Here is a 26,050-nt window from a genome sequence, read left to right as displayed (position 1 = left end):
TTCGATGATCACGCTTCAGAAGCTTTGCAATTTTAAGAGTGCTGCATCCCTCTGCAAGATATCTCACTATTTTTGACTTTTCTGAGCCTGTCAAGTCCTTCTTTTGACCCATTTTGCCAAAGGAAAGGAAGTTGCCTAATAATTATGCACACCTGATATAGGGTGTTGATGTCATTAGACCACACACCTTCTCATTACAGAGATGCACATCACCTAATATGCTTAATTGGTAGTAGGCTTTCTAGCCTATACAGCTTGGAGTAAGACAACATGCATAAAGAGGATGGTGTGGTTAAAATACTCATTTGCCTAATAATTCTGCACTCCCTGTATATTAACATGCTCAAGATACAATGACAGAAACACTAAGGCTGGTTCCAGACGAGCGAGTGTCACACTCCGGACTCGCAGTGCAGCTCCCATCCTGAACTTCCAGCATTGACAGGGTCGCATAGCATTATATTAATTTATGATGCTATGTAACCCTTAGAGTTCTGGAATGTATTGGATAACACTCTATGTATCCAGAAGTCAACTCCAAGTGTTATCAGTGTGATATCAACATCGGCTCATTCATGCATATATGGTGTACCTGTCCAAGAATTGTGCTTGTTGACAGGGATCTTGACTTTGACGCATATCACAAAATCTGTTGTGCCTCTTACACTGTTAGGCCTCTTGCACACGGCCGTGTTCTGGCCGTGCCCGTGCTGTGGACCATAATTTGCAGTCCGCAATGCACTGGCACCGACCGCGAGGCATGCTGCATGCGGATCGCGCCCCAATTCACTTGAAAGGGGTCTGCGATCCATCCGTTCCGCAAAAACGGACAAGTTCTATTTTTTGCGGAACGGAACCCCACGGAAGCACTCCGTAGTGCTTCTGTGGGGTTCCAACCGGCTCCAGATTTGCAGACCCATTCTCTTGCATCCATGATGCGAAATGCACACGGCCTTAAAGGGATGTTCTCATCTGGACATTTATGGCAAATCCACATTTGTGACGGTCTGAAAAGTAGGCGGATATAGGCAGGAGGGATGTGACATCCATGGTCCAGCAAATTTACTATGCTGGTAATTTATACCATTAACTGTTATAAATTCTAACTCAAATCTATGTCGGCTCATAGCTGTTCTTTCAGGTGCATGGAGGGTGAGAGGCACATCTCACACTAGAGTGGTGTATGACGTGCCAGTCTTGATAAATTCCCCCCAATGTTTTGATGCTCTTGTAGATGTATACTTTTATAAATTTAGATAATATGACCATTAAAATGGGAACAGACTAGGATATAGACGTTGGAGCATCATGGTTGCATTTCTTCTACACTTTTCTTTATTGCTATACATGTTTTTATTGTTTATGCAGGTGAAACAAAAGCCTTGAGTGTTCCTTTATCATCGTCTGCCAGCAGTAACAGTGGTTCTGAAGATGCAATAAAGAATATTCTGGAGCAGGCAAGAAGAGAAATGCAGGCACAGCAGAAGGCATTGTTAGAAATAGAAACAGGCAGTGGGCAGAGGTCCATTCCTACACCCCCAAATGAGCGCCCCATACTCACTCCCTCCACACACAAGGCACCTCATGTGTACATTAAACAGGAGGACAGCAGCCTTCTAACCAGCACAAGCTCCACGCAGACACCACTGAGTGTACTGTCTCCAGCGGCTTTTGTACAAAACATCATACGCAAAGTAAAGTCAGAAATAGGCGATGCAGGGTCATACTTTGATCAGCACTGGGCATCGGAGAAAAGCATTCTGAGCCGTCCATTTACCTCTGTGTCTCCATCACTATCTTCCTCATCTTCAAGCTACTCTAGCATGATAAATGGTCGACCTTGGCAAGAAAGGAGAAAATATGGAAACTTCACAAAATGAGGAAGATATATCCAATGGAGAAGAAACACATAAGATAGTGGAGATAAAGACAGAGGCTGGAAGTCTGGATAGTCAGAACACGAATCAGCTCTCCTACTACCCTGCCTATGTTCCTAGGAATCTCAAGCCCACTGTTCCTCCTCTCACCCCAGAGCAGTATGAGCTCTACATGTACAGAGAAGTGGACACCTTGGACTTAACCAGACAAGTTAAAGAAAAATTAGCAAAAAATGGCATCTGCCAGAGAATCTTTGGCGAGAAGGTATTACAATGGCACAGCTGTGACACCTCGTTTATTTTTCAAACCTTACTGAACAGTGATCAATGTTATATATCCTACTCTATAAATGAAATGTAAGGGCGTTATTTATCAAGCTGGTGTAAAGTAGAACTGGCTTAGTTGCCCATAGCAACCAATCAGATTCCTCATTTAATTTTCCAAAGGAGCTGTCTAAAATAAAAGGTGGAATCTGATTGGTTGTTTTGGGAAACTAAGCCAGTTCTACTTTACACCAGCTTGATATATGACCCCGTAAATTCCTATATTTGCTGCCCTTTAAGGCTACATGCACCCGAGCATAAAAAATGGGCGTGTGCTGGCCATTTAACTAACGGCCGTCACACGTCCATTTTTAGCATCAATTAAAATTTATGGGGTTATTCACATGGCCTGTGAATAGCGGCTGTCAAAAAAAATAGGACATGTCCTATTTTTGCTGTTTTCACGGCCAGATGCACACCATTGGAATCAATCCACTTAGAGGCTACATGCACACGAAAAAAAAAAAAAAGTCAGTTTTTCATTACCATTTTTCAACCATTTGTGCATCCATTTTCTGGCTGTTTTGCATCCATTTTTCATGGTTGTTAAAAATGGATATTTGATTGGCTTTTTTAATAAAATCTGTATACATAATGTCCCCCATGATGTCCCCCATAGTGTCCCCAGCAGTAATAATGTGTATTGGCCCATAATGTCCCTCATAGTGGCCATCAGCTGTAAGAATGCCCCCATAGTGGCCCCAAATTTTAGAAGAAAAAAAACATACACACCTCATCCACTTGCACGTGCAGGGGCAGTCAGTCCTTTCTTGATTGTGAAGGACCTGCCCAAGGGCCTGCGCTAAGCGTGATGACTTCACCACATGCTCCCAGAATGATCTCTTGTTGACGTCATCACACTGAGCGTAGTTCCTTCAGCAGGTCCTTCACAATCAAGAGTGGAGCTACTGCCTCTACAGGTGTGCAAGTGGATAAAGTGGGTGATTTTTATTTTAACCCATATTGGGTTATATATAAAGGCCATATTGAACTAGCGTACCCAGTTTTAACGGCCATTAGACTGGTGCACTCCTGTTTAATTGGCCATTAAAAATGGTCCCATTGATTTCAGTAGGGTCAGTCTGGCCGTGAAAACAGACAAAAATAGGACATATCCTATTCTTTAAGAAAAACGGCCATGTGAATAGTCCCATAGACTTTAATCAGTGCTAAAAATGGCCGTTAATTAAACGGCCCTCACGCGGACATTTTTAACATTCGTGTTCGTGTAGCCTTAGGGTTCTGTCAGTTAAAACATGTCCTTTCCAATGTTTTCTTTTTATCCATATATTTCAAATGCCTCTTAAAGGGCATTTTAAACTTGAGACATTTTTAAAAGGGCCCTGAAATAGTCAAAGCAGTGCAGTGTTAGGGGCTTCCTCCCTCTCTCTTTCTTTTGGTGAAAGGTTAGACTTTGTTTACAATTGGTCCTTAGGACCATAGGTGTCCCTAGATTTACACGTGTCATTAATATTAAAATGTAACATTTATTTCTTGTCCTTAAAACATGATAATAGTATCTAGAATCTATGCACTGTCCGGGCATAGATTATGCTATAACAGAAGAAATTGAGAGGACAACAGATGAAAGTGCAGAGTGCCCTCTAGTGGATGTACCTTATAATCAGACATAGGATGACCAAGAATATAATAGTCAGACATAGCTGACAATTTTAACTTTAGAAGTTCTAGATACTATTATCATGTTTTAAGGACAAGAAATAAATGTTACATTTTAATATTAATGACACGTGTAAATCTAGGGACACCTATGGTCCTAAGGACCAATTGTAAATAAAATTATATAAAAGTCCCAACACGTGTCAGGGAGCTATATGTAAAATAAGCTAAGGTTAGACTTTGAGCTCTTGTACATTACACCACTGCACCTTAAAGGGGTTGTCCCATTAAAAATATTCGAAATTTTTCAAACCACCACCTGGATCTGAATACATTTGTAATTGCATGTCATAAATTTTTTTAGTATAGCCAGTGAGTTATCCAATAACCTGTATCTACTGTTAGAAGTTGTGACAGTTAGGCCCCTTGCAGACGAGCGCGTCCGGATTAGGTCCAGATGTGTCCCGGGTGCATTGCAGCAAACCCGCATGAGTAGGTACGCAATTGCAGTCAGTTTTGACTGTGATTGCGTTCCGTTGTTCAGTTTTTATCGTGCGGGTGCAATGCGTTTTGCACGCGCATGATAAAAAACTAAATGTGGTAATGAGACCCGAACTTCTTCACGGAAGTTCAGGTTTGGGTTTGGTGTTGTGTAAATGTAATTATTTTCCCTTATAACATGGTTATAAGGGGAAATTATAGCATTCGTTAATACAGAATGCTTAGTACAAGGTCAATTGAGGTTTAAAAAAAAATAAAAAAATTAACTCACCTCCTCCAATTGATCGCGTAGCTGCCGGTCTCCTGTTCTTTCTTCAGACCTGTCAACGGACCTGTGGTGATGTCACTGAGCTCATCACATGGTCCAATCACATGGTCCATTACCACGTCACCACAGGTCCTTTTAGCCGGCAGCTCATGATTAAAGAAGTAAGAAGAGACCGGCTGCTACGCGATCAAGAGGAGGAGGCGAGTACATTTTTTTAAAAAAATTTTAACCCTCAATTGACTTTGTACTAAGCATTCTGTATTAAAGAATGCTATTATTTTCCCTTATACCCATGTTATAAGGGAAAATAATACAGTGAATAGACTTTCATCCTAGCAACCATGCGTGAAAATTGCGCCGCATCCTCACTTGCTTGCGATTTTCACGCAGCCCAATTCACTTCTATGGGGCCTGTGTTGCGTTGAAAACGCACAATATAGAGCATGCTGTGATTTTCACGCAATGCACAAGCTATGCATGAAAATCACCGCTCATGTGCACAGCCCCATAGATATGAATGGGTCCAGATTCAGTGCAGGTGCAATGCGTTCACCTCACACGTGGAAAACTCGCCGTGTCAAAGGGGCCTTACCGGGAGAGGACACGTCCCCTAAGCTGCAAGCCTGAAGTAAATAGAACAATTGGAGCAATGAATGGGGAGATCTCTGGATCCATGTGTGGTACAGGGCTGGTTCTAGCTAGCTTTGTATGAAAGAGATTGTCACATACTATGTGATGTCTGATTTTACTTTTTTCATTGATGATGGAATAACCCCTTTAAATAGACTATACTAATATGCAGCCCTTTAAACTGTTTGACGGCCTCTATAATTGGTGGTATTAGAGCTTTCACCCACTACATGGATGTCCACATATGTCCATGTTTTGCAGACGGAAATTGGAACAGGCATGCGAATCCAGCCTTGAAGAAGGTCGTGTGATTTCATCAATTATGGATTGCAAAGGGTGAAATCCACAGTGAAAACTCACAACATAAAATGACATGCCATGGATTTAAATATCTGCACCACATGTCAAATTCCATGTGAAGATATTTCATAAGTGTATGAATGAGACTTGGCGAACTTTAGACGCCGAACTTAAAACACAAGTTCGCTCAACACTAATGTATGCTGGTTGACTGCTGCACATTTATTTCTAAGCTAACATTTTACAATTACCATTTGGCTGTGTAATCATTGTAACCCATGCTTTTACTCAGGTACTGGGATTATCTCAAGGTAGTGTGAGTGACATGTTGTCCAGACCGAAACCATGGAGTAAGCTGACCCAGAAAGGACGTGAACCTTTCATTCGCATGCAGTTGTGGCTGACAGATCAGCTTGGTCAAGGGATTACCCAGCAGCCAGCTCTATCACAAGGTACTTACATAAATTTCTACTGAGAGGTAAACTCGTTATTTACTTGTCAATATAAGCATTTGGTGAGCGAAAGAGAGCTTAAAGGGGTTGTCTCACTTTGTCATTTTTCCATTGAATTATACAGTTTTGTTTCTATGGTTACAACCACCCAAAAATCCAGCAGTGGTGGCTATGCTTGCACACTATAGGAAAAAGCACAGGCCTATGTACACTCCCATGGTCCCGGCCACCAGAGAGGCTGGCATCTTTTCCACCTGGCATCTTGCAGGGTGGTCATAACCATGGAAACGAGCAGTATATAATGTGATAGAAAACTGAATCAAGCCAGCAAAGGAAGCAATATGGACAATCACAATACATTAGTAAGCACCTTGTATTAACTTCCTCTACATGATGCATGTAATTTGCTGAAGCGACACAACCCCTTTAAAGTAAATCTAGACAGGTTAAAGAGCTCTATGACTGTACTTCTGTTTCTTTAAAGGGGCTGTCCGCTCTTGCTATATTGTTGACCTATCCTCAGGCTAGGTCATCAATATCAGATTGGTGTGGTTCCAACTCCCAGCACCCCGCGAATCAGCTGCTTGAAGACAACGCACGTCTCAAACGAACTCTGTTTTCTTGTCACCGTTTACCTGCTCGCCGACGACATTTCTGTGGAGAGAGGTGTAATTACATCTCAGCCGTCCAATTCAATGGGATGGCTCCGTCCAGTTTACTTAAAACAGCTGATTGGCCGATCTGATATTGATGACCTATCCTGAGGTTAGGTCATCAAGATGGTAAAAAGCAGAGAACCCCTTTAACATCTATGGAAGGCTCAAAGGGGACATATCACATTTTCTATACGTACTGTGGGGAAGATTTACTAATGTAAATGTGCCACAATGAATGACGTTTATTAAGCCAGCAGCTTCACACCGGTGTGCTGTGACTGATTTCTTACCACATTTATTACGTATCTTTTTTTTTTGTGTGTGTGCTGTGCTTGACAAGGGGGCATGACTATGTGGGGAAAGGATTTAACTTAGTAGGAATTGTGTTGTGTTCTAAGATGGGACATTGTGGCACACAATTCTAGCTCAATGTAAGTCAGGCTACCATCCAGCATCACATATTGTGATTATTCTGGCACAAATATACAACATCTAGTCCAAATTTACACTGTGTATGTATTAGACAGGATTAGTAAGGCCTCTTTCACACGGGCGAGTTTTCCGCACCCGCACTGAATCCAGACTCTTTCATTTCTATGGGGCTGTGCATCACTTGTGCGTTTCATTCAACGCAGGCCCCATAGAAGTGAATAGTGATGCGTGAAAATGGCAAGCATCCGCAAGCAAGTGTGGATGTGGTGCGATTTTCACGCATGGTTTCTAGGTGACGATCGGGATGGGGACCCGATCATTATTATTTTCCCTTATAACATGGTTATAAGGGAAAATAATAGCATTCTTAATACAGAATGCTAAGTAAATTAGGGATGTAGGGGTTAAAAAATAAAAAAAATTTTTAACTCAACTCATCCACTTATTCATGCAGCCCGGCTTCTCTTCTTTCTTCTTCTTTGAGGACCTGGGAAGAAAAGTTCCTTTGGTGACGTCACTGCGCTCATGACATGTTGATGGACCATGTGATGAGCGCAGTGACGTCATCAAAGGTCCTTTTCCTCCCAGGTCATTAAAGAAGAAGAAAGAAGACGAGCCAGGCAGCGCGAACAAGTGGATGAGGTGAGTTTAATAAAAAAAAAATTAACCCCTCCATCCTTAATTTACTTAGCATTCTGTATTAAGAATGCTATTATTTTCCCTTATAACCATGTTATAAGGGAAAATAATAAAATCTACAGAATACCTAACCCAAACTTCAGTGAAGAAGTCCAGGTTTGGGTACCACATTCAGTTTTTTATCACGCACGTGCAAAATGCATTGCACTCGCATGAAAAAAAAAAACCTGAAGAACGCAACGCAATCACATACAAAACTCACCCCACTCTCAGGCAAAATCACACTATTTTCCCACGACGCACCCGCATCCTATCCGGCCCTCACACCCGACTCCCGTGTGAAAGAGGTCTAAATCTGCCCCTATTACATTCCAAATGTCTAAGTCTCACCCCACATTTATCTCTTAGAAAGGTTTCTATGAACACATTTCATAGGTGCTTAGAGGTTTCAGAAGTCTATAGATTCGCAAATGCATGTCTGCGGAAGCTGTTTGTACGTGTATCTGTATATTTCCAGGCAGTTATGATTTCCAGTGTCTCACAAAGGATGCTGAAAGCACCAGCATGCCTTTGAAGTAGTAGATGAGATACTTGTATCTGTGTACTCTGGTCTGTCACTCTTTATTATTCACATACTCACAAGTACTCAAAAGTTGGAGTTTTTTTTGTATGTTTGTTCTTTCATTTAAGGCACAGCTAGTCCCTCTGAAACGCATCCATCTCCATCTCCACCACCAAGTCCAACAGACCAAGAAAAAAGTCCGGCTGAGCCAGTTATGTTAAGTTTGGAAAGCAGCAAAGAGAATCAGCAACCAGAGAGTAAATCTGTTTCTTCACTCAGTAGCATAACCTTTCCAAGTCCTCACCCAGCGACCATGGCAGGTATCCAAGAGATTGTGGCAATGTCTCCAGAGCTTGACACCTATTCCATCACCAAGAAGGTTAAGGAAGTGTTGACGGACAATAATCTAGGTAAATGGTCCTGCCATTAAGTGTGGATAAAGGCACGTGAACAATTTAGCTCCAAATTCCCAGAAATGTAATGACATAAATATGTAGATAATAATAACACCGTAACTATAAAAAAAAGGAAAACCAAGTTATTCCTTAAAAATACAATGGGGCACATTTACTTATCCCATCTAATGCTTAGACAGCATGAACTTCTGCCAAATTTATAACAGTGGTTATGCTAAATGATAAATCTGACACTTTTGTCTAACTTTACACTACCTATTGGTTTTCTTACTGTGCACAAAAATGTTGTTTTCTGTGCAAATTGTGGCAGAATTTAGATGCATTTATAGTAATAACTTTCCAATATTTTCATTTGACACTAGTATTTTTTTAGGTCTCTTTAAGAGTAGATAACGGGTCCACTAATTACATCTGATGAAGGGATTCAGAAATATCCTATCTTGGTGCAGCAAGCTGTGGGCTAAACCTTCTCTCGCAGCCTTCTTCTCTCTTTACATATTTCAGCCAAAAGCAGCAAAGTACTTACATGTAGGACAGAGTTAATGTTTGCTCATATTGATCTACTAGTCCTGTCTGAGTATTACTTAGGTCATTTTGTCACCATCCTACTGCTAACCCTGTCAAAGTTCCCCATTTAGAATTATACTTGTGCAGGAAACAAGGGCTTCTATATACAGTATAGTCCATGTAATATTAGTTTAGTGTGTTTACATCATTAATTCTGATACTTTCTTTACTTTCCATTATATAAATCACATTGGTTTATATAAACATTTCCAAGAAGGATAGGGATGCATAATAAAAATACTGACACAAGCATACTATGTAATCTCAGGTCCTCCACTCTCACAGGCTACGCCCTATTCCTCTCTGTTACACAGACTGCTCCCCATACCACCCTCTGTTACACAGACTGCTCCCCGCTACCCAGACTGCTCCCAATACCACCATGTGTTACCCCTCTCTAATATTACTTTACAGTTACTTGTTTCTGTAGAAGGTTGTTCCTCCCTGCACTGATTGTGGAGATGAGAGCAATGAGGGTATAGAGAGGACAGTGCATTTGTAACTGAACAGCCACAAAGCTCAGGCAGAGAGCTTCATTAGTGATTTGCCTGTCCATTGAAGTGAATTATCTCCTAGTCTGTTTTCCCTGGAAGTGCACTAGAGAAGAAGTTGAACATGCCAAATTCTCAACTGCTTAAAGTTAATATTTTAAAGTTAACATTATTACAATATTACATAGATTATATTAGTTGCAGTTTTTTTCTTGATGTGAAGTAGCACAAACAATAATATATGTATGTGTGTCCTTCATCTTTCATAGGTCAGAGGTTATTTGGAGAGAGCATCTTGGGTCTTACTCAGGGGTCTGTATCAGATCTACTTTCCAGGCCCAAACCTTGGCATAAGCTGAGTTTAAAGGGCAGAGAGCCATTTGTTCGCATGCAGCTATGGCTGAGTGATCCACACAACATTGAAAAACTGAGAGACATGAAGAAGATGGAAAAAAAAGGTGAGTGTTAGAGACCAACCATACAATGACACAACTATAAGACACAAACTTTAAAGGACTCTATAATAATATGAAGTTAGCACAGATTTATAGTAGTACAGAGGTCCAGATGTAATTTACCACCACTATTTATATCCGCTGTTCTGCTCCATTAACCCCATCCCGACCAGCGCTGTAATAGTACGGCACAGTGGGACGTGACTTGCCGCCCAGCGCCGTACTATTACGGCCCACTGATTGGGCGGGTGCAGGAGCTGCGCCCGCCCGATCAGCTGCAGGGGGGCGGCTGTTTCCGTTAGCCGGACCCCTGCTGTATGCGCCGGTATCAGTGAAAACACCCATGCCCGCGCATTAACCCCTTCTATGCCGCGGTCAGCGCTGACCACGACATATAGAAGGGGTTTGCAGCGGGTGAGGAAGCCCATCGGGTCCCCGTGCTGCTGTCGCAGGGACCCAATGGGTGAGAAGGCAGCCCGATGCCGTGCAGAGGCTGCCCAATGCCTTGCACAGCATCGGGACCTTCCTTCTACGGGTGTCCAGGAGATCAGATGTATTGTAATGCATTGCAGAGGGGATCAGACCCCCAAAAGTTAGTCAGAAATAAAGTTAAAAAAAGTTTTAAAAAAACACTGTTTTTAATTTAAAAAAATAAAGTTTCAAGTAAAAAAAGAAAAAAACGACACTTTTCCCACACACACACACACACACACACACACACACACACACACACACACACACACACACATTAGGTATCGCCGCGTCCGTAACGACCGGCTCTAAATATATCACATGATCCACCCTGTTCGATAAACACCATAAAAAATAAAAACTGTGTCAAAGCCATTTTTGTCACCTTGCATCACAAAAAGTGCAACACCAAGCGATCAAAAAGGTGTATGTCCCACAAAATGATACCAATAAAACCATCACCTTATCCCGCTAAAAATTAGCCACTACATAAGAAAATCGCTAAAAAAATAAAAAAAACTATAGCTCTCAAAACATGACACTAAAACATTTTTTTTTTTGTTTAAAATATGCTATTATTGTGTTAGTGAAATAAAAAAAAATATATATATACACATATTAGGTATCGTTGCGTCCGTAACAACCAACTTTATAAAATTATCACATGACCTAACCCATTAGGTGAACACCGTAAAACATAAAAACTACATTAAAAAAAGGCATTTTTACATCACAAAAATTTAAACGCCAAGCGATCAAAAAGGCGTATGTCCCCCAAAATAGTACCAGCCAGTCACCTCATCCCGCAAAAAAGACAATCGATCAAAAAATAAAAAGGCTATGGCTCTCAGACTATGGAGACACTAAAACATAATTTTTTTGTTTCAAAAATGCTATTGTGTAAAACGTAAATAAATAAGAAAAAGTATACATATTAGGTATTGCCAAAAACTGCCAAAATTTGCAAATTTTTTGGTCACCTTGCCCCATAAAGTGTAATAATGAATGATCAAAAAAATCATATGTACCCAAAACGTCAACTCTTCCTGCAAAAAGTGAGCCCCTGCACAAAACGATCACCAGAAAAAATATATATAATAAGCCGTTCAGAAAATGGAGACACAAACATAATATTTTTTTCAAAAATGCTTTATGTAAAACTGAAACAAAGAAAGTAGACATATTTTTATTGCGTCTGTAACAACCTGCTCTATAAATATAGCACATGATCTACCCTGTCAGATGAATGTTGTAAAAAAATAAAAAAAGTGCCAAAACAGTAATTTTTGGGTTACCTTGCCTCACAAAAAACTTAATATAGAGCAATTAAAAATCATATGTACCCCAAAAGAGTACCAATGAAACTGGCACCTTATCCCCTAGTTTCCAAAAATGGGGTAACTTTTGGGGAGTTTCTACTCTAGGGGTGCATCAGGGGGGCTTAAGGGCTGTTTCACACGAGCGGATGCCGTGCGTGACACCCGCTCCGTGAATGACAGTCAAGACCAGATGCAGACTGCAGAGGCACGGAGCATTAACATGATTGATAATGCTCCGTGCCTCTCTGTGATCTCTTTACTACAAAATCACCGTGAGATAAAGTTGTCACTGTGATTTCGTAGTAAAGAGGTCACAGAGAGGCACGGAGCATTATCAATCATGTTACTGCTCCGTGCTTCTGCTGTCCGCATCGGGTCTTGGCTGTCATTCACGGAGCGGATGTCACGCACGGCATCCGCTCGTGTAAAACAGCCCTAAAATGGGACATCTAAAAACCAGTCTAGCAAAATCTGCTTTCCAAAAACCCTATGGCGTTCCTTTCCTTCTGCGCCCTGCCGTATGCCCTTACATCAGTTTACGACCCCATGTGGGGTGTTTCTGTAAACCGCAGAATCAGGGTAATAAATATTGAGTTTTGTTTGGCTGTTACCCCTCGATGTGTTAAAGAAAAAAATTGATTAAAATAGAAAATCTGCCAAAAAAGTGACATTTTTAAATTTTCAGCTCCATGTTCCTTTAATTCTTGTGGAACACCTAAAGGGTTAACAAAGTTTGTAAAATCAGTTTTGAGTAGCTTGAGGGTTGTAGTTTCTACAATGGGGTAATTTTGTGGGTGGTTTCCACTATGTAAGCCCCACAAAGTGACTTCAGACCTGAACTGGTCCTTTTAAAAAGTGGGTTTTGGAAATTCAAAGCCTTCTAGCGTCCTAAAAAAATAAAATGAAATTTACAAAATGATGCCAACATAAAGTAGAGATATAGGGAATGTTAAGTAATAAATATTTTATGAGGTATCACTTTCTGTTTTAAAAGCAGAGAAATAGAAATTTTGAAAATTGTAAATTTTTTTAAGTTTTTGGTAAATTTGGGATTTTTTCATAAATAAAGGTAAAATATATTGACTCAAATTTATGACTGTCATGAAGTGCAATGTGTCACGAGAAAACAGTCTCAGAATGGCTTGGATAAATAAAAGTGTTCCAAAGTTATTACCTCATAAAGTGACACATGTCTGATTTGAAAAAAATGGCCTGGGCAGGAAGGTGAAAACTGTCCGGGGCTAGAAAGGGTTAAGGTGTTATTACCTTTCCCTGTGTTGAGCAGCTCATGAGCAGATGGATGATGACGCCTACATCAGTGCTCATTTGCACCGGACTGATTACGCAGGCTGATTCAAACAGAATGCAGGAGGAATTATTTGTTCCTTCTTCATTCTCTTCTATTCATTATCGGCAGCACATCACTGATTACACAGGGAGATGTGCTGCCGATAATCAGGCATCTTTCATCCTGATGTATGATGCCCAGCAAGGGACGAACAAGCATTTGCTTGTTCATCAGCTGATCAGCTGCTTGATTATACAAACCAATTATCATAAGAGCATTCCTATGAACGCTTGTTCTCAGTAATTTGCCAATAATCATAGGCCCTTTAGAGAAGCAGAATAACGGAAGTGCTGGATTCAGCACATACCTGAGACAAATGGAACTAAACCGACTCCATTGTCTAAAATGATGTCTGTTTAAGTTTCAATCTGGGATCCTGCTTTTACTGGACAAAAAAGTCCTGCATGTATATATAGTGCTTCTTGGACATCAAATGGCTCTCGTAGTGTCCCTCAGTATAATCAATGGCACCCATAATTTCCCCAGTATACATAGCAGCCCCCGCCCCACCCCCCCGTACCCTAGTATTTATATTTTATCCCCATTGTGCCCCCAGTAAGGCTACTTTCACACTAGCGTTCGTCGGTCCGCTCGTGAGCTCCGTTTGAAGGGGCTCACGAGCGGACCCGAACGCAGCCGTCCAGCCCTGATGCAGTCTGAATGGAGCGGATCCGCTCAGACTGCATCAGTCTGGCGGCGTTCAGCCTCCGCTCCGCTCGCCTCCGCACGGACAGGCGGACAGCTGAACGCTGCTTGCAGCGTTCGGGTGTCCGCCTGGCCGTGCGGAGGCGTGCGGATCCGTCCAGACTTACAATGTAAGTCAATGGGGACGGATCCGTTTGAAGATGCCACAATATGGCTCAATCTTCAGGCGGATCCGTCCCCCATTGACTTTACATTGAAAGTCTGGACGGATCCGTCCGAGGCTATTTTCACACTTAGCTGTTATATGCTAAAATAATGCAGACGGATCCGTTCTGAACTGAGCCTCCGTCTGCATTATTATGATCGGATCCGTTCAGAACGGATCCGATCGAACGCTAGTGTGAAAGTAGCCTAATACTGACAGATACTTAAAAAAAAATACCACCTCCCCACTTAGACACTAGGGTACACTCGCTCATTACCAGAGGTCAGGTATTATGTCTGCTTTAGGCCTCATGCACACGACCGTTGTGTGTTTTGCGGTCTGCAAATTGCGGATCTGCAAAACACTGATAGCGTCCATGTGCGGAACGGCCAGACAGCCATTAATATAACTGACTATTGAACGGAGCAACGGATGCGGAAAGCACACGTAGTGCTGCCCGCATCTTTTGCGGCCCATTGAAGTGAATAGGTCCGCACCCGAGCCGCAAATACTGCGGCTCGGATGCGGACCAAAACAACGGTCGTGTGCATGAGGCCATAATAAGATTAATCCTGCTGATAGATGCTATTTAATTGTAAGTCAGTTAACTGAGAGAGGCTTACTACAGTGCTCACTATGAGCATTCACTCAGACCCTCAAATGGAAATCAGTTGTGGACCAGTCACTGGGCACGTTTTACCCCTTTAGGATGTTGTTATATTAGGGCATCTAATCCCTGTTTGTCTTGACAGATCCAGTTTAAGCATTTCAGGACCCTTTTCATCACCAAAATAGGTTACGTCCTACTATTTTGACTGATGTTTTTCATGGGTCATTAAAAAAACCGTCACATGGTCGTTTTTCACTATTGTGTGAATCCACGTAAACTCAGGTCCCACCTAATTAATGACTGGATCACAGATGAAATATTGATAAGGGATCGATAATCAAGTTTCTACTGGGGAATTCTTAATAGTGATACTTGGCACATCATCTTTTGTTCCTGGAGGCTGATCTGTTGATACGTGAACTGAAAACGATTTATGCAGTAGAATAGAGTGCAATAATGGAAATGTGATAAAAGAATGTTTGTTACATTTAGCTTATCTGAAGCGTCGCTACGGTCTCATTAGCGTTGGCTCGGACAGTGAATCTTCCAACACTAGAACAGATTGTGCAAGCCCCAGCCTCCAGACACAGGATTATAATCTAATGCAGATGAAAAAGCCAAGAGTGGTGCTTGCACTGGAAGAGAAAGAAGCCTTGAAGAAAGCTTATCAGTTGGAACCTTACCCAACACAGCAGACCATCGAACTGCTTTCCTTACAGCTGAACCTCAAAACTAACACAGTCATTAACTGGTTCCATAACTACAGGTAAGACCAGAACCAGTCTACCAGGACATAGGCACCAAATAATAACGATTGTATTGTGTCAATGTTTCAACCACTTTAAAGGCTATGGACACCTTCGGGCCGTTTTTATGGTGTTATTTTACTCATTTTGCGCTAGTTTTACCTTCTGATTACTTTGAATCCCGTCACTTGATGGCTCATGTGTAGCTTATATCGTTGATCTTCTGACCTCATAAATACTCATTATAGCTGAACTTTTATCAACCTGATAAGAATATGGCTCAAATAAGTGTTTATGAACTCTTAGGAGAGCAGCTCAAAGAACTATACATACTGTAGTTCTCTGGTGATGGCCCAAAATGAAAGTAAGAAGCTCACAGCTATGCTAAGACAAAACCTGCTGAAAGTTTTTTCAAAAAATCCAGATTTTTAGCCCAAAATGACTAAAATGGAATTAAAAAAGATGCCACCAAAGGTGTCCATAGCCTTTAAACTTGAAAGTTCAAGGAATGGTAAGCGTTGACAGGATTTTGATTCACTCCATTGGCGTTTTTTTTGTTTGTTTTTTTGCAGCCTCTCAGATGTTAAATGGGTTTTCCGGGATTTTAATACTGAGGATAGGTCCTTGACTTGTGTGTAAGGCTCTGTTCACATCAGTTTATGTCAGGTCTCCTGTACTTATGACAGCAGAAAGAGTGCATTTAACAGTGCTATTTATGCCATTGTGACTGTCATGACTCTGCTATAAAAAAAATTAAAAAATCCATGATGCTAATGTGATCAGAATCCAACCATAGCCACATCTACATATGGGGACAGGGACTAGAGTAGATTACACTAATGCATTAATACGGTCAGTAGAGTAAGAGATGGCAGCAACATAAGGAAAACGGAGCAGAATCCAGACTAGATGCTTATTTGTGCCTTTACCTTTCTATTCTTCATTTTTCTTTTACATTCTTGTGGTGTCTGGCAGCTTCAGGCTGCGTCTGTTGTTGGTTGACAGGTCTCTGGAGATGTTCCAATCTGAAGGCTGCTCAGAAAAGCCTTCCATGGATCATTTCAATTAGCTATGGTTAGGCACTTGTCCTTTGTTTGTTTTTTACCTAGATTGGATACAGTTATTTTTGCTTTAGAGAGAAAAGACTTAAATTTAGTACACATCCAGTTTGTGCTATTGATACTTGTTACATTACATTACTTGCTTTCACATATGCGCTTTGTATTCCAGTTTTGAGATCCGGCAGAGGATTTCAAAACCAAGGGAAAACGCTTTCAATGGGAACAAACCAGATCAGGATGCATTCCATTCCAGTTTGACTGGAAACAAAACTGCGGCAAGCTGTGGTTTTGTGTCTGGTCTGCGAAACTGAACAAACCGGATCTGTTTTTTTCAGATCCAGCATTCATTGTTTTTAGTGCCGGATCCAGTTTGTTCAGTTTAGATTTGATAAAACCGCATCCAAACAGATGTATCTGGATGTATTAAATCGAACTGAAGCATTTTGCTCCGGTTTTGATGTCGTCTGCCGGATCTAAAAACCGGAATGCAAAACGCATATGTGAAAGTAACCCTATTTTTCCATGCAGGAGATGGGAAAAATAAGCCATTTAGTAGGATTGGGCTTTTATTTCTCTTGTTGCGCTTCATTATAGGAGCAGGACAACAAAAATAATAGAAGTGGCATTTCTGTCGAATGAGCGCCCAGCGGACCCCGTTAATGCAGCATGCTGGGCTGTTTTGTTTGCTATTGTGTGTGGTATTGCAGCTTAGCCTCATTGACTTCAATAGAGTTGAACTGCACTACAAGCACAACCTGCTTCGTAATAGTCACCCGCTCAATCCCTGCCACCTTTATTTTATTACATTGTCTACTCTTAGACACTTTTTCAAAAATGATGGACAATCCCTTTAAAGGGGTTTTCCCATCTCAGACAATGAGGGCACCGCTGGGACCCGCACCTACAATGAGAACGGAGTGGGTAAATGAACGGAGGGCGCATTGCGCATGCGCAGCCGCCCTCCATTCATTTCTATGGGGCCGCTGAAAATAGCCGAGTGCTGGCTCGGCTATTGCCGTCTGCTTTATAGAACTGAATGGGAGCATGGGCCGCGCATGCGCGGTGCACTCCCATTCACTTCTATGGGAGCAGATCTTGGTGGTGGACAGACCCCGGGAAATCTGGGGTCCTCCAGCCACAGCGCTCCCCGCTTCATTCTTGTTGTAGGTGCGGGTCCCAGTGGTGGGACCCGCACCTATCAGACAATGGGGGCATATCCTAGCGATATGCCCCCATTGTCTGGGATGGGAATACACCTTTAAGGCAGTTTTCTCAAAGCACATTTTGTTCTTGAACTAACCTTGGTATCAATCGGCTTTTAGGTCACGCATGCGCAGAGAGATTCTGATGGAAGGCAAGCATGACAATGACATAGACCAAGAGCCGAATAGCTGTGACAGCTTCATATCTGCAACATTACCACCCAGAGAGCTAACGCCTCACAGCCTGGACTCTGAAGCAGGAGACAGGAAGCCAGTGATCAATGATCTGAAACATATGCTGCATACAAACTGCTACTCAAGGGAGGTGAGAACTGCAATGAAAATTAAGAAAGAGGACACGGAAGAGGATGATTATGACTTTTCCAACCATTGGGAGTCTTGTGGCTCTGGAACACCATCAAGAACGTGTTCTGAATCGGAGCCATCCAGAGCACTTAGAGAAAAACAGGTTGCTTCCACTCCTTGTGATAGCTCTCCGAGACTACACTATCTACGAAAAAGCAAATCTGTTCCTGAGAAATCTCACCAGCCTGTAGGCCATGACTGTGCTGCCTCTGTACACACACATAAAGAGAACATGGGGGCAGACATGTCACAGGCTGACCCCATCAGCTTTAAATCTACGATAGAATCTTCCCGATGCAGCCTAGAAGTGTCTCTGAACTCGCCATCAGCTGCCTCCTCCCCAGGCCTCATGATGTCAGTTTCTCCTGTTCCTTCGTGTTCTGCTCCCATCTCTCCATCCTTGCCCAACACCACCCCTGTTAAGACTCATTCTGCCAGCCCAGGCAGTGACACAGTGCCGTTACATCCCTCCACAAAGCATAGCCCACACAACCAGAGGAGAAATGAAAAAATGGCAAATCTAAATAACATTATCCATAGGCTTGAGAGAGCCGCAAATAAAGAAGAGACTCTAGAATGGGAATTTTGAAAACTGCTTTCTATCTGTGAACAAAAACATGTTTCTACCCTACTCTGTGAATCCACCTTATGGAACAGAGTGATTGCAAAGGACCTATATTGCATATTTTATATATATATTTTTTTTCTTTTTCTGTTTTGTGAAGTAGACTATAATAACAAAGAGGGTGACAAATATCCTAATAATCCCTCTGAATTTAACGGGAAAAAAAATAAGAAACAATTTTCATGGTTAAAAAAGAAAATCTTTTAGAAAAAAAAAATATTTATAAACATTTTAGATATTTTATTACCTAATATTTGGAATTTATTAACAGCTGAAGCTGCTTTGATAATGGACGTTGATTACCGCAGAGATGTAGCAGTGATTACAATGATATGTGTAAGCTGGCCACTGGATAAGATTAAGTGACTGTTGTTTAAAGCCATCAAGAAGCACTAGGAGCCTGTCCAAATGAAGTATCTCATAGATATCAATAGCTGCTTTGGATCTTAACTACCCTCTGAAGAGATGGATACAGTCTCTAGGACTATAAACTGAATATGTATTGCCATGAAATGTGTGTAGATTGGATTTCTACTTAAAAAAAAATGTTAAGAACATACTATACCAAGTGGCTGTGAACGTTCATCCTGTTCTGTGTATGGCAGAAGAGGATGAACAGGATTGTGGTGGGTCCAATAGTTTATATATAAAGTGCAGAATATTTATAATTTTATACTACATGGTCAGAAATATGTGGGCACCCTTTCTGTCCCATCCTTTAAGAACAGCTTCAGGGAAGGGCAAGCAGATGTATATGCCTTAGATCACTGTGCTCAATGTCAGGAGTCAACTGGGGTGGTGTAAAGCACACGATCATTGGACTCTGGAGTAGTAGGAACATGTTCTAGAGAGATCAGTCACGCTCAGCCATGCTGGATGCCTGCACTTTTGGTACGAAGACTCTCCACCACACAGTCCCAGAATCTCGTCCAAAGCAACACATACGGCTGTACTGTTCAGGTGTCTACATACTTCTGACTGTGTTGTGTATGTATACAGTATGAATTACAGTATAAAGAAGTCAGCGTTAACATGGTTTAACCATAGGTGTTGCAGATGCACAGTGAGGAGCGCCGTGCACTGTAGGCACATCTGGAGGACCACCAGTTGCCTGTCTGTAGCCATGACTTACAGAATGGCATTGCACTTTCAGAACCCTATACGTGTTTAAAACTTTGAAGAGTATGAAGGATGTGCAGTAAATTGTGCTTCGTTTGTATGAACACTCCCTGGTGTGCATTTTCATTTTAATGCAGTTAAATGTCCCCTTCCTTCCTGTAGTCAGGTGCCTGGTATTTACTTTGCTGCATTATCAAGGAAGGAAATAGAAATGGCACTACTTTCCTATGTTCATGAGCCAATATAGAGAATTGGCATCTCAGTATATCGTTTGGTGTAGAAGGTAAATTATTTTTGTATAAGTAAGGCTACTTTCACACTTGCGGCAGGACGGATCAGACAGGCTGTTCACCCTGTCGGATCCGTCCTTCCGCTATTTCGCCATGCTGCCGGACCGCCGCTCCTCCCCATTGACTATAATGGGGACAGGGCGGAGCTCTGGCGCAGCACGGCGAAAGGCCGCCAGACTAAAAGTCCTGCATGTCCGACTTTTTAGTCCGGCGGCCTCTCACCGCGAACTGCCGTACTGCGCCGGAGCTCCACCCCGTCCCCATTATAGTCAATGGGGACGGAGCGGCAGTCCGGGGGCATTGCAAAATAGCGGAAGGACAGATCCGACAGGGTGAACAGCCTGTCGGATCCGTCCTGCCGCAAATGTGAAAGTACCCTTAACCATTGCATCTACCAATGCTAGACAGATCGAGTTAAGGCTAAGTTTACACATGGTGTCATTGTAGCAGATTTGTGGTGCACAATATAATGTAAGTCTGCATCAAAAGCTACATGAATTTTACACCACGCGAGAACCTTTAAATGTCCTTCTTTGCATACTATTGTGTGTGTGTGTGTGTATGTGTATATATATATATATATATATATATATATATAATGTGTGTGAATGTATTACAATGTAAAGCAGTATTTGTATGTATGTATGTATGTTTATATAATAGTGTGCAAAGATTAAAGGGGTTTTCCGAGAGTTTTTTTAAATCTGATCAGGGGAACCAACACCTGCCTTCTAGCAGCTCACCAAGCAGAGCGCTTAGTAGCGCAGCTCAGGCTCATTTACTTCAGTGGGGCTGATCTGCACCTAGGCCATGTCAGTGATGAACATGGCGTCGCATGGCCTACTGTGAGCACCACTGCCTTCTCAAACAGCTGATTGGTTGGGGTCCCCGATCAATTAAAAGAATCTTGCAAAACCCCTTTAAATAGCCTTTGAAGGGGTTGTTTTTAAAGTCCTTAGCAGGCAGGTTTGTAAAAGAGAGAAAGAAGCTTACCTTACCTGCTAAAGTTCCCTCCAGTGCAGTGCTGCAGGTCCAGTCCTTGGGGCTTCCAGTCCCCACTGGACTGGAATTGAGGACATCACATCCATCATTCATGTGACTCCTTAGCTAATCAATGGCGTCTGCAGTCATGTAGTGCATGAATGGCCAGTGATTGGTTGAGCGGTGGTGAACAATGGATGTGATGTCAGACCTGCAGCTTTGGAACGGAGGTACAGTTAGCAGGCTTTTCTTTCTTTTATAATCCGGTCTGCTTCTCTGAGAATTCTAAAAACTGTTGGACAACCCATTTAAGTATGTTCTCTGCAGCTGTTTTAGTTGAATGCCCAATACGTTGATTTGTGCCCATGTTTGCATACCTTTCAAGCTCTGCTAGACAGTGAATTGTAAATAATGCATTAGGTTCATTTCATCCAGCCAAATAATAGCTGTACCCCCAAGCGCACTGCTCTGTTCACATTTGTGTCATGGCTGCACCAAATGCGTTTTCAAACAAGTTCTTCTGGAACCCATTGACTTATAATGGAATCTCTGTATGTTTTCGTTTTTTTGATAACCGGAAAATCTCTACAGATTGCCGATTCCTCACGGAAAGGGGAAGGCACCAGTGTAAACGGAGCCCTCCTTATATTAAGACCAGTTGCTCACACATTTCATAATTAAAGGGGTTCTGTCATCAGATAATGTTGCAAATAAAGAGACGTGAACTTGACAGTTGAACATCATGGTCTCTGTACCATCTTCCTAGGTGCCCGCATTCTTGAGAAAATTGAAATTCATCCCATGCCCCCACCACCGACTGAGAGGACCAGGCAGTGAAGTAGTCCTCACGTCTGGCCCTAAAGTCTCATGGAGCCCATTTAGTGCATGTGCTGTACAGAGATGGAACCAATTACATGACGGAGCCAGTAAACACTATGTAATCCGCTAGATCAGTTGACAACCTGAATCATTGTCATTGATTTGATCAAGGGCTTTTTTATCTGAATGATTATTAGGAGAGATATTTTCTCGTTTGTGAAGGTCTATTTTGGTCTGTCTAGACTGGTTTACTCCACTCATAACAGACCTTCACTTACCTGCTTTTTGGACGGCACTTACGAGTTATTTCTAATAAACCATGACATGGACTCATCAAAACCTTAAAGGGGTAAATACATAAAATATACAGTGGTTTTGTAAATGAGTTACAAGGTTATAAGTCATTTTTGGAACTTCATTACGTGAAAGAAATTGAAGTTTCTTAATGTGTTGTTTGTAGCTGAAACTTAGGAAAACTGAGTCCTTCTGTCTAAAAATATGCAGTGTTTCGCTACTACCATATATGACAACTTTTAGACTGTACTAGCACTTAAAGGGGTTTTCCAGGGAGAAAACTGGTTAAAAATGACCATTATTTACCCCTTGATTCCTCACTGCTTTTGTTCTGGCATTGCTCCGCTCCTCTCTGATTTCCACTTCCGGGTTGCAGCTCGACACTGAGGAAATAGCTGGAAATTCAAAACAATTGCAAACTGGCGCTTCTTCCTATATTTGTAGTACCTGCCTGGCGCTGCTTCACCAATAACTTAAGTCACTAAATGACCCAAAAATCCAAAGAAAACAAAAATCAAGTGTGCGCCACTACTATAACACTACCACCAGATAGACAAAAAAGAAACCAATATTCCCACAACAGACTTCAGTGTATCTATAGTTCTACATGTCAAATAGAACCTTGCATGAATACCAAGCTGATACCTGAGAGTGGATGTTGATTGCCTCCAAAACAATTCTCCGTTCTGTTCCAGGTAAGTTCACAAAAAGGCAGTTCCCAATCCACCAGTGGAGGTTACTTTAGTCATTTAGAATTAAATCTGGATCCAGTACGAGCGAGCCCTGACTTGCAGCGCCACTCCTGACCTGAAAGCCGGCGCTGGTAATTTCACACTCTGCTACAGACAGCCTCTATCGCCAAAAAACAAACGCGTTTCGGAAGATAGAACATCTTCCTTTGTCAGGGATGAAAGCCCACTGTTGCTTGCCGTCATTTTATACTCCCTGCTATTCCATCCTCCACTGGAATGAGTAACTGAGATCTTCCAGTTACGCTCTTCATACCCATACCCACACTCAACACCCAATTATTCAAACCCAATGGAGCCAGGGTATTCAAATTAAATATCCATTTAGTTTCCTCTCGGCACATAGCTTTGATGTAATCATCGCCTCTCCAATTGGATTTCACCTGTACAATGCCACATATCTTAGTGTCCTTACAGTTGCCCTTAGTGTCCTTACAGCATAGTATCGAGACAAGGGATGACCTACATATTTTATTTCTATATTATATACATGTTCTCTAAAGAGAGTTGGAGAACATGTGTATAATATAAAAAATATGTAGGTCACACATGATTTTTAATTCTTTACATAGCTGGAAATACCCACTTATCGCTGAGGTTGGGCACGGCTGTGGCCAGTGATCGGCTGACAGGCATCTCCAGCTATTTCCTCTGTGTTAATCCCGGACTTTACAAAAATCTCTCCCCAACCCAGAAAACCTCTTTGATATGGCATGCACAATCTTGGTTCATCTAGTCCAGTGATGGCTAACCTTGGCACTCCAGCTGTGGTGAAACTACGACTCCCAGCATGCTCCATTTATTTCTATAGAGTTCTGAGAGCAGCTAAGCAAGCGGGGCATCTTGGGAGTTGTAGTTTTACCACAGATGTAGTGCCAAGGTTAGCCATCACTGATAGTCGCTGTAAGGACAGATATATGTTTATTCCTTGCGTGATTATGTTCACTTACTCTAGATTCAACAGACATATCTGCTGGAAGTTTGTTCCAAGCATCTACAACTCATTCAGTAAAATATTTCCTGACATTGGTTCTGATCTTCCTCAACTGAACTTTATTTAAAGGTTTGGATCAGGTTGCCCCCTCACTTCCTTCCTGAAGGCTATACATGCGTTGTACTATTCATTTGGTGGTAGCTATGTACTCCTGGTGCTCGAGGGGAGCCAAAGCCACAAAAGAGGAAAGCAAAGTAAATGTACAAGACAGATCAAGATGATTGATGAAATGCATAAAAAAAAAAAAAAAAAGAAGAAGAATTGAATGTACTGGTTATCTGATGAGGTCATGTTCATGCACAGTTCAAGCATCAGTATGTCAATGAACCTCCCTAATAGAAGGAACCTCGCCATCATCTCAAAGCCCTGCAGAGCACAGAATAAGGGGTAGTCTAAAACAAGGAAACATCTTTACAAATGACTTGAGGAAGCATTCTCAGGTTAGCTCAACTAGTGTTTCTTTGAAACATAGAAGCTATGGGAATGGGGTGAAGGCCATAGATCTTCTGCTATGTGTAATCTGTTAATCCCCTTTAAAATTTGTTCCTAGTACCAAGAAATAGTTTGTTTTTACAACTGGAAGGAAATTTTGTGCCTGGATATTTCTGGAGCCTGGAGTCTTTTCACTGGTGGACAACAGATTGTTTCCTCAGTCTTAAAGTGTCCGTCACACCACAGTCTCTGCTGATTTCAGACTGGCTGCAGACTCGTCTGCTTAGGTCCTCCCGACCAGATGTATTCCTGAGTTTTTCTGGGCACCTGCATATACCGCAAACACTCAGGAACACATCCAATCAGGACTTGAGCGGAAGAGCCCGCAGCCAGTCCAAGCTGAATAATCATTTTTTGCACATTGTTTTTAAATTAAATGCCATGCATCAATAAGGCTATGTAGACATTTTAGGGTTTGGCTCTACTGTTTGTAAAATAAAAAAAACAGGGATGAGACACATGCAGACAGAAGGTTTGATGATGGGGTGATATGAAGTTGAGCAAAACTTCAATTGTGGAAATATCAATGATAAATGTATTATTAAAGCTACTATATATTTGTTTACAGCCTATTTATGATCTGGTACGCTAGCAGAACATAACTAGCTTAAAAAGGACCTTTCACTACAAAATGCAGTGCAATCTGCAGGCAACTTGTTATAAAGCAGAAGTGAAGCAGATTGATATATTTAGTGGGAAAAGATTCAGTAAAACTTGACTTCAGTTGTACACAAGGGAGGTCTTATCAGTAATTGATGGCATTCTCTGTGTAAGGGCTCAGACAGAAGTATGCTGTCCGCAAAAATACATACGTTTATTTGCGGATTAGATGCTGATGCATTAACTTCTATGGGGCTCTTTTTTTCCATTCCATGGCTCCGCAAAGCAAATTAAACATGTCCTATACTTGTCAGTGAAAATCAGGATGTGGCCCCATTGAAGTCTATGGGTCTGTAAAAATACTGAATGCTATCTGTTTTTTTGCAGACATGCTGAACTGTCTGCAAAAAAACGGATGTGCATTTTTACGGACAGCATACGGCTGTCTGAATGAGCCCTAAGTGTGTATACAGACATAGCGTTCACTCATTAATAGCTGCACACAGGGAGGTGTTATCAGTGATTAATAGTATTCTCTGTGTAAGTGTGTATACATAGATGGCTGTACACTGGAGGTGTTATCAGTGATTGATAGTATTCTCTGTGTAAGTGTGTATACATAGATAACTGTCAGTCATTGATAGCTGTACACTGGAGGTGTTATCAGTGATTGATAGCATTCTCTGATAGCATTATATGTATGTATACATATAGCTGTCATTCACTGATAACACTACGCACGTGAACAATGAAATCAGAACTAACAAAGATTTAAATGTATACATTTTATTAAATCTCTTCCTACAAGACTTTATAGCAATCTGCTCAGCTCCTCCTGCTCTATAATATACTGCCTGGAGATTGCACAGCATTTTGTGGTGATAGGTTCACTTTAAGTGTATGTCAACAACACCAAGTATTCAT

General features: G+C 41.7%; 1 protein-coding gene across 1 annotated transcript in view; it reads left to right on the top strand.

Annotated features, from left to right (window-relative positions):
- CUX2 (cut like homeobox 2) overlaps positions 1–20,069 on the top strand; it is a 478,876-nt gene extending 458,807 nt beyond the window's left edge. Inside the window, 7 exon segments of the mRNA XM_044275790.1 lie at positions 1,369–1,844; positions 1,846–2,142; positions 5,813–5,972; positions 8,390–8,671; positions 10,005–10,193; positions 15,281–15,554; positions 17,918–20,069. Of these exon segments, the coding sequence (XP_044131725.1) occupies positions 1,369–1,844; positions 1,846–2,142; positions 5,813–5,972; positions 8,390–8,671; positions 10,005–10,193; positions 15,281–15,554; positions 17,918–18,752 (2,513 nt within the window). The 3' untranslated portion in view covers positions 18,753–20,069.
- The last annotated feature ends 5,981 nt before the right edge of the window (positions 20,070–26,050 follow it).

The sequence above is a fragment of the Bufo gargarizans genome, chromosome 1 (genome assembly GCF_014858855.1).
Source record: "Bufo gargarizans isolate SCDJY-AF-19 chromosome 1, ASM1485885v1, whole genome shotgun sequence".
NCBI lineage: Eukaryota > Metazoa > Chordata > Amphibia > Anura > Bufonidae > Bufo > Bufo gargarizans.
The sequence above is the reverse complement of the archived record's forward strand: the minus strand, read 5'-3'. Positions and strand labels throughout refer to the sequence as shown.